This window comes from Heliconius melpomene, chromosome 3 (assembly GCF_056956725.1).
Source record: "Heliconius melpomene rosina isolate 202511_hmr_F chromosome 3, ASM5695672v1, whole genome shotgun sequence".
Taxonomy (NCBI): Eukaryota; Metazoa; Arthropoda; class Insecta; order Lepidoptera; family Nymphalidae; genus Heliconius; species Heliconius melpomene.
This window is the reverse complement of record NC_140391.1, coordinates 8,380,485-8,390,674: the sequence shown is the minus strand read 5'-3', so window position 1 is coordinate 8,390,674 and position 10,190 is coordinate 8,380,485. Positions and strand designations below refer to the sequence as shown.

General features: G+C 30.6%; 1 protein-coding gene across 1 annotated transcript; it reads right to left on the bottom strand.

The window, feature by feature from the left end:
- Positions 1-2,682: 2,682 nt before the first annotated feature.
- Positions 2,683-4,940, bottom strand: LOC146540052 (uncharacterized). The gene is made up of 4 exons (XM_085207970.1): positions 4,147-4,940; positions 3,885-3,970; positions 3,461-3,513; positions 2,683-2,928 (listed from the first exon to the last, which is right to left on the bottom strand). Exons 1-4 carry the CDS (start codon positions 4,938-4,940, stop codon positions 2,722-2,724), a joined length of 1,140 nt encoding a protein of 379 aa, XP_085064096.1. The 3' UTR covers positions 2,683-2,721.
- Positions 4,941-10,190: the final 5,250 nt, after the last annotated feature.

The window sequence follows — 10,190 nt, the reverse complement described above, 5'->3', positions numbered from 1 at the left end:
TATTACATTATGCATAATTAAAATATAACTAGAACCATCTTCATCATCAGCCATTCTTTATCCACATTTTGAGGTCAAACTTTGTCTCTTCCCTTCTATCCTTCGAATGTTACAGCTAAATTTAGTAACAGGAAAGTGATTCTAATAACAGTTCCACCAGTTGAAACGTTGACTCGAAAATTAGGCGAAAAGTGATTGACGGAGTGACTTAACTCTTAACTAATTACTCTCCTGAGTCTACTTTCCTAAATTCTAATATGTATGAACACGATGAAATTGTTAAAGAATATCCTGATCCCTAAAACAGAAATGTTTCTATATAAAGAATGGAAAACAAAAACTTGTTCCATTTTGTTCCCCGTACACAAACATAACAACAATTATTATGGACGGTTTCAACGGTAATTGAAAAACGTAGGCGGAATTGGACAAAGCATTCACATTTACACTTCGATGGATTTTCTGGTTGCCACATTGTCACGTGGAACACGCTCTTTGGTTCCAGGCTTTAATTGGAAAAATGCAATCGTTTTGTTAAAAAAAATTATGTTAATATTGAAGTGTTTGTTGAAATTGTTATTATTATATATTTCTATTTTTTAAAAAGTTAATTAGGTATAAGTTTTTGAGAATAGGATGGGAATGGAGATTTGAACCCGGACCTGTTGGAACCCGTCTTAGCGCTCTGACCACTATATATCTGATATTTAAAAGCCATAACTAGAATTCTGTCAAATGTTCTGTCAAACGATCTTTTCTGCATTAATTACGTATGGATAAGTAATTTTTGCTTGTTTAAAAATTATTTTTCATTTATTTTGAAGGGATTTTTAACATATTTGCATGATATACAAATTATCATCATCATGTTTTCATTTCGATTATTTAATAGTTATACTTATTTTTTCTTGTTTTACTTCTTGTTTAAATTTTATATATTTTTTACCATAGAAAATACAAATTTTGAATTATTATATAAAACCCAAATAACTAAAATGTTTAATCATGAAAAATTTACGAATTAAAAGAATAAAGCCTCGAGTAAAAAGAAAGTATAATTGGCTATTAGTCGTGGCAGTTAAAATGGATGCTCAATTTCAAAGATGGTTTGAGGCTTAAATGGTCCTGTTCTTTCAAATTAGTGCAGTTAATAATAAAGGCAAAGCTAAAATATCGTCAATTTAATATTAGCTGTTAGAATGTAAACGCGATGGTTTCGCGTTCGATCTCTGGCGACACATAGCACGGCGTTAATTTCCGCCGCTCAACAAGTTATAACTTAAATTAATGTAAGTTTTTGAAATATTTGAATATATCATTACTTATTTTGTCCATTTCTTATTGTATTAATGAGTAAAATATCAAGTCAATATTTATTTGTAGATTTGCGGTCGTAAGTACGCTTGTGTTAAGTTTTAGAGCGCGCCCGCTGGGAGGTTAAGTATTTAATAATGTATTCAAAATGACAGCGCGTACCTCGACAATAATCTTGGAATAGCAATTTTAAAAGTAATTTATTTCTAGTTGTATCATTTCTAAGATTCTTCGAGATTCTCGAATTTGTCACCTGAGATGTCTGTCTGTTTCAATAATGGTTCAATTATAGTCTTGACATTTCTAAATGTAATATTTTAGTGTCAGATTTTGAATAAATAAACAACAAATTTCTCTTATTGTTTTGTTTCTTTTATAAAAAAATATGATGTTAAACTTAAGACACCTGTTGTAGCAAGAACGCAGCTTGTCTAAGAAATATTATAGTTGTGAGAATGAATTTTATTCAAAGAAATTTAAAAATAAAATTTTCTTTATAAGTTTTCCTTTGTTTGACCGGGAAGTAGAGATGTTTATTTTTAACATATTTTTTTTAAAAAAATCCATTTTTAAGTATTTTTTCTAGAAAACCTTCACATCTCCAACCATACATAATTTTTCCTGGCTCGTATGAGAAATAATAAAAAGAAAAATGACAAAATTGTAGAACATTTTAAAATTAAAATTAGCAATGAAATATGAATAAATGCTAGTGTACAAATGGAAGCTTTAAAGCGTTCCTAGCGTTGAGTGACACAATTTCATTTTCCAAATACGACGGTATTTTGGAATCCCGAGAGCGACCTCAATCACCGTGTCAGATAACGAGCTTATTTGAGATAATTTTGTCAACAGAGTTTTCACTCCCTAAAGATTAATTTCCTTTGATTTTTTTTATTTTACAACAAAAAGCTCTCCATTATTAAGCTGTTTTAGTAAAGTTGTTTTTATTATATCGACCAATATTTAGATTTATGAATGCTTCTTTTGTTAATTCACATATTACTAAAACGATTTTAAAAAAATATTTACTAATATAGAGGTACACAATCAAAGATAGGCTATTTTTTTAATTTGAAAAAGGGAAAAAAATATTTTAGCCTTAAAAATGTTAATAGTTTTACAAAAGGTAGAAAACACTGGCTAAAAGTACTGCTTTAAAGTGCACTGTTAATAACTATTGGTAGGTATTATATAAATTACATATAATATATTTTAAATCTCTTCACTTATATAAAGAAAAGTCCATTAGATGTTAAAGTATATTAAGTTAAAATATTTAAATATAAAAAAAAATAATAAGACAGCTTAAACCAAAATTTATTTATTGTACAACAGATATCTCCAACAAATATCTCTAAGCAAGTGCTAGTTAAGGCGGGTGAAGCCACGGGCGGGCTACTACTTTTAATATATAAATCTTGAAAATTGTATAGCAATAATGAGATAAGTGATACAAACGCTACAGTAACCAATTGGTAGAGACATGTCCATTTTCAGTACTCTACATAGCACGTATGTGAAGTTTCGCTCGCACGTCAATAGAAAAAATGCTTTTAGCTTCCGTCTTTCAATAAAATCTGGAATATAAAATAGAAGCCAATATATCAATTGATTAAATAATCGGGAATATATTTCAATTAATTTTCTGTCCCCATTGGGCGGGTAATTCAATTCTTTTTCCTCATTTTCCGTTTTTCCTCGTTTCGCCTACCTCAAGATATGGGTAAATCTGTATTTGGTTGTCATCTTGCCGTAACTTTACTATGGTATCCTGGTAAACCTGGAACCTCGTATTAAAACACTCTGTTCTTATTAGAGTGGATGTCTTAATTTTTTCATTTTTCTGCGAATTCTCGAGGCATTGCGTGTTGAGTGAAGGAATTCAACGCCGCGTTTTTCGCATTAGCAGATCGAGGAAGTAATAATGTTACATATTTCATACCCCCGAGTAGAAATCGAACCCACAACCGTTACGATTACAACACGTTTGTACCCTTGCACCAGGATGGCCTCTTGGTGACATCTTAGCAGTATAAATATCTTACCTAATTGTTTATTGGTCAAAGCGGCATACAGACTACTTCGTATAGACGCAGCCCGACTTTTAGTAATATTTGAAATGTAACAAGGAAATATCACGAACACCGTATACTTTAAACATCGTGCAAACACAAACGCAGTGGCCGTTTGATAAAACTGTAAATAATAAACGAAAGTTATCTATTTTAAAAATTAGTTAAGTACGAGTCGAACTCGTCCACCGAGACTTCCGTAATAATGTAACGGAATAATATTATAAGAGGTTCGTTTATACCTTTTAAGGTACGGAACCATAAAAAAGATAAGATAGATAGATTAGAAGACGAAAGTAATTCAAATAAATAAATAAAAAATTGTGTAGTTCAATTGGGCGCAGCCGCAAGCGAGTCGCTAGTTTATAATATTAGTAAGAAAAATAAGATAAGTTAACGAAGAAATCTTATCACGCAATCTCTCTAAACGAAATTAATAATTATTATGTTGTGTAAAAATTTAAAATATCAATTCTTGTTAGAGTTAGCACTTACTTTTGTAGTATTGTACGCGGATGGAATTATAGATGACTGTTGATAAAATATAATAAAATTCTTTATCAGCATAATCGTCGATATCGCTGAAGTCGTTATTATAACCAGAATCTGTTTAAATAATTACATCAGAGACTGTTAGCTATATACAATTTTAATTATTTATAATTAAGAAAATTTAGAGAGAGAGAGAGATTTAAAGACTTAAAATTTCTAAACAATATACAAGTATATCAAAGTTTAAATTAAATAGAATTAAAACTTTACCGGGAAGCTCATCACAGAGTTCAGCACCTCGGAGCAAATATGCAAGGAATCATAAACTCTATGTAGACCACTCACATCCAAGTTAGCTTTGTCTGACAATGCTTCAAACTTGTCTTGACTTTTCATCCATTTACCTTTCGTTGCAAAGACTTTAGACACATGAGCCTTCACAATTTCAAGTCTTCTTGAAATGATTACTAGTAAAATGCAAAAGAATATATTTTCGCTATCGTGTACAGTAATCGGTATATACAATGCGTGTAGAGAATTACGTATGAAATCGCTGTCACTATAAAGTCTTATGAAAGCTAAACATAAAAAATTATCAAGTATATTATATACGATGGAGACACCAATACCAAGTAAATACCATTTAGCTGGTGTTGTTATAGAAACGTATTCTTCGATATTTAATATTTGGTCGATACGTTGGATTTCTTCAAAGAACTTGTTTAACCTCTTTTTTTGTAGGAAAAAGGCACTGAAACTCAACAGTAAATACTCAACACAATTGCTATCTCTGTACATGACGTGATGAAAGTTAAATAAATTGCTTGTGAATAAGAAAAATCCTGTTGTAATTGTGAGCATAACGCTGTAAGTTTTACTCAAGCGTATGGTGCATTTGCTGAAATCGTATAAATATAGTCGATGTATGCCTAAGAATGCTTCACATATTAATATAAATCTCATATGTTTTCTAACATTTACATTTCTTTTCATAGTGTAATTATTTAGTTTCAATTGAGGAATTTTGTATGAATATTCTTGTCTATTAGATCCTGACATTTTTCTTTTCAGTCTTCTAATATTTCCTGAAAACTGTAAAACAGGTTAACTTAGTGACAATAATAAAGCGAATGAAGGAATCGGTTAATGGATTTGAAAAATTAAAACCTTCTATGCATTCATAAATTCAATTTAAGTAGTTTAATGCATTAATATTTAAACTAAGAACTTGTTTGCATTAAATGTTTCTAATGGATGGAACCAAGTATTATTTCAAAATGAATTGACAAGTTAAAAGTACTCAAGAAATTGCGAAAATATTTTTTATGCAAATAATTTTTCTTTAATTATTATGAAAAAAATGGATTACTATTTTATACATGTTTATGTATGACCCTATTTATTTATTGAAAATAATATTTTTGACTATGTTTAAATATATTTTAGGATCGGTACAGTTTTTATTATCTAGCCAAATAAGCTTTTTTTGAAAATTAATATATAATACATTTGAAAATTAATATATATAAAAACAACTTTTGGGTTTTTAATAACATAAGTTGCTCAAGTTCTTTGAGGAGTGTGAAGGCACTAAGGATTTCCCAAAATGCCAATATAATTATATAAGTTGTGGATTACAGCTCGTATGCTTATACATGGAAACTGAATGTCAAATTCATCTGAACATATTAGAATATGTACATACAGACATACCTACTTGGTTTCCATTTAAATACCACGCAAGTGCCGCGTCAGCGAAGCATCCGAATTAGGTTCAAACTGTCGCTATAATGACAGCCGTCTCTACACGTGATCACCGAGCCGTGGAGAACTTTGCCATAACTTATGTGAATGTTATAGCATGTTTATGTTGTACTGATGAATACTAGGTTTCTATTTAACTTTTAACATTTAACATGTATAGTGGAAAGTAATTATGTAATAGCTGTGAAAACGAAATGAAAAATACGATTTCGTTTCTTTGAAGTTGGTATTTTCAAAACAACTATTAATGAAATAAATTTTAAGTGAACTATTTGTGTTTGATTTTTTATATAGCATTTTCTTTACTGAAAATGTTTATTTTATGAAATAAGTATTTTCTACCTTTAATATTTTACCTCTACGAGATGGTCTTGATAAACGGACAGACGAACATCAAAATTATCCTATAAGGGTACCTTTTTCATTTTTTGAGGTACGAAACCCAAAATAGATATAGTTGTAGCATTAGAAAAATAAAAATCCGAGTCTCTAGTAAGACTCTACAAATTAACCTTAATTGCTAAGGGTTTCGACACTAACTACTGCCAATCCTGCTCTGCGGAATAAGACGTGAAAATGAATAAATATTGAAACTTATGTCAAAACGTTTTAATAATCAATAAGTATATTATACGAGTATATATTCAATACAGTTTATAGCTAAATCGAACACTAGAACAAGTATTCTAAACACTATAGAGTAATTAATTATAATTTCCTTTAAACAATTTTCCAATTCATTTCATATTTAAATCTAACTTGCTTTAATTAATAAAGGATTGCGCACCCCTGAAACTCTTGGGGCAATGAGCGGTCCCTTTTATCGGATGTAATAAAATTAATTACTATATTAATAGAGTGCGTTCATCCATTCAGGTTTTGTTATGAAAGAATTTTATTATTTTCATAATTTTAATTTAAAAAAATATATTTCATTTAGTATTTCTTGAATAGGGGATCGCGTTAAGGAATTTTATGTCACCTGGAGAAGAGGAGGGTAAATTATGCTTTCTGCTTTGCCTGCCAGAGTTATTTTTTTTGTCAGCTTCACGATGTATCCCGAATACAGCAGGGAAGGCAGAGGGAACCTAGTATTAAGACACTGCGTTCCCCACTTTCCACCAAAAAAAAATGCAAAAGTTTTTTTACAAATATACAAGAGTTGTAATCTCGGGTTTGGTTTTTCACAAATTTCCGAAAAAAACATTTTTTATTAAACAGATAAGAAAGGCTGTAGAGGTCCACTTGAATTATCGACAAAAATAATACTTAATTATTATCTAGGATTGTGAAACTGAAATTAAGGAATATTTTTGCGGCTTTGCCCTAGTTTCATTACAACAAAACAAAAGACAAATGCCGTTTGTAAATGCCAGTCACGTATATAGTATTAATTTTAGGTTTATAGAATAACTAGCAACCGCCAGCGGCTTCGCCCGCTTGAACTACATAATTATTTATTCAATATACTGAATTACTTTATGTTCTAATATTTCATGTTTGCAGCGCACTTAGTGATTTCTAATATGAATATTTCAATAACTTTGGTCCCATATTAGCATAATTGTTATAAGATTTTTTAATGATTTAAAAGAATGCAACCTACATTACCTAAGATTTAATATCGGTTATAAGTATTTTTTTGTAAATACATATATTAACGATTAGGGATTAAGATACGATTAGAGCTTTGCAATATGGTTAGTTTTCTTTTACTTTCACTATATGTTAAAAACAAATATAAGTATTAATTTGAACTATTCATATAATATACAATTGCATAAACAGACTTAAAGATGAAATAACTAGCCTTGACAGGGATTCATTCCTGATAGGGCTCTTATCATTTTTATGTAATTTTTTGTTATAGAGCATTATTAATTTAAACAAAAAAAAAATATTTTCATATACTCCCAGTATCAACATGTTGGGCTTTAACGTTTCGAGTAACTATCAGTTAATATCGCGATCATACGGAAAGCAAGAGCATCAAAGACACTGGGAGTCACCGGCAGAGCGAGACATTACTTTACGTCAAAATACCGATTGGTAATGTAAAGATCCCAAGATCGACCTCAAATGAAGTACTGTTCTCATCTCGAGGCATGCACCCGAGTATCATTTGGAACCATATGTTTGCATACAACTTAGAGCCATTTGAATCGGTGAGCATCCAATATTCTGTAAAAGGCTTGACACTTTGGTTTTGCCAGCATCCATCATACCATTTTTGCATGATTCGCGATCGGAGACAAAAATTAATTAATTAAGTAATTTTAAGCCTCTCTTATCGATATATTAATGGACCTAATTCTTAAGTTTGTACTTACTTCACAACCGAACTTCACGCTGTATCCAGCGCACAGTGATACCATTCCCCATTTTCCGTCGAATTCTGGAATCATTGCGTGTTATGCAGTTTGTGTTAGTGTGAAATATTAAATATTTAATGTCCTCGAGTGGGAATCGAATCCACAACGTACCTCGTTTAAAGTCTTTCTGACTTTTTTTTTTTTAATGGTGACGGTTTATAATTAATGTATAATATAGCAAAAAAAGTTTTTTCACTCCACGTCGCTTACAGTATGTAGCTGACGTTGATTGATTGCAAGTTTGCTTACTTTTTGAATATCGATATCATACAAAAATAATTTATGCGTTGACGGCTGATAGCACATTGTGCTGCTTTTTGCACCTGTCACTGTATAAACTTGTAAAAACTGTTGCATATGTATCTATATATATATATATATATATATATATATATATATATATATAGATACATATGCTACGTCCTATAAATGACTCCTATGGAAAATTTCAGATTCCTAGCACATCTGAAATTTTCCATAGGAGTCATTTATAGGACGTAGCTCGCTAAGACGTCGAATTTACAATATTCGACTTCTAAGGTGTTGTTTTTGGGGTTGAAAGTTTGTATGAAACTTCGTTATTAGAAATGCTAGGAGTCTCAAATTTTGCATAGACGTCACTTGTAGGACTCATGGAGACAGAAATTAATAATAACATAGTTCACGCAGGCGAAGCCGCGGGCGGGCCGCTAGTATATACATAACAACAATTAAAATACGGCCAGTACAGTGTTATTGTGAAAGCAACAGGCTGTGAGTTCGATGCTCACTCGAATAAATGAAATATACCTATCATATTTTCATTTCTTCGCTCTGATGTCAAGGAAAAGTGTATTTTTTTTATGTCGTTAAAAAATATGTATATTAAAACGACAAATCAAGTATATATCCCATTAAAAACAAAAGGTAACAGATTGTTTGATATTATTACATTATGCGTAATTAAAATATAACTAGAACCATCTTCATCATCAGCCATTCTTTATCCACATTTTGAGGTCAAACTTTGTCTCTTCCCTTCTATCCTTCGAATGTTACAGCTAAATTTAGTAACAGGAAAGTGATTCTAATAACAGTTCCACCAGTTAAAACGTTGACTCGAAAATTAGGCGAAAAGTGATTGACGGAGTGTCTTAACTCTTAACTAATTACTCTCCTGAGTCTACTTTACTAAATTCTAATATGTATGTATTGAAGGCCATGATATTGTTAAAGAAGAAGAATTCCTCCGAGTGGAAATCGAACCCACAACCATCGCGATTACAGAACCACGCTTGTGCCTTTGCCACTACGGCCTCTTGATGACATCTTAGCAGTAGAAAAATCTTACCTAATTGTTTATTGGTCAAAGCGGCATATAGACTACTTCGTATAGCTGCAGCTCGACTTTTAGTAATATTTGAAATGTAACAAGGAAATATCACGAACACCGTATACTTTAAACATCGCGCAAACACAAACGCAGTGGCTGTTTGATAAAACTGTAAATAATTAACGAAAGTTATCTATTTTAAAAAATTAGTTAAGTACGAGTCGGACTCGTCCACTGAGACTTCCGTAATAATTTCAGGATTGTAGGTCAACTGGAAGAATTATTAAAAATATATTTATAAAAGTCATAAATGCACTCATTATACATGAAATGAATTAAAAATATTTTGTAATTGGTAGTTTCTTTCTATGAAACACCGATAAATTTTAATTTTCGCCAATAAATGTGTGGTTCAAGCGGACGCAGCTTCAAGCGAGTCGCTAGTTTATAATATTAGTAAGAAAAATAAGATAAGATAAGATTTCCTTGTTCTCTTAACAAGACAAATATTGGCATTGGGTTTTACCAATCACAAAATGCAATGTCTCTAAACGAAATTAATAAATGGAGTGACTTAACACTATGTTGGTTAAAAAAATCTAAATATTATTGTTTGTGTTAGCACTTACTTTTGTAGTATTGTACACAGACGGAATTATAGATGACTGTTGATAAAATATAATAAAATTCTTTATCAGCATAATCGTCGATATCGCTGAAGTCGTTATTATAACCAAAATCTGTATAAAAAAATTACATCAGAGACTATTAGCTATATACAATTTTAATTATTTATAATTAAAATAACACTTAAAATTTCTTAAGAAAATACAAGTATAACAAAGTTTAAATTAAATAGAA

Excerpts from the sequence above, each read along its gene's own strand:
- LOC146540052 (XM_085207970.1), bottom strand. The coding sequence starts at position 4,940 with ATGTCAGGATCTAATAGACAAGAATATTCATACAAAATTCCTCAATTG. Across the intron at positions 3,514-3,884 it reads CCGCGTACAATACTACAAAA|TTTTATCAAACGGCCACTGC; the intron begins GTAAGTGCTAAC and ends TATTATTTACAG. Across the intron at positions 2,929-3,460 it reads CGATGTTTAAAGTATACGGT|CAATTGATATATTGGCTTCT; the intron begins GTTCGTGATATT and ends CGATTATTTAAT.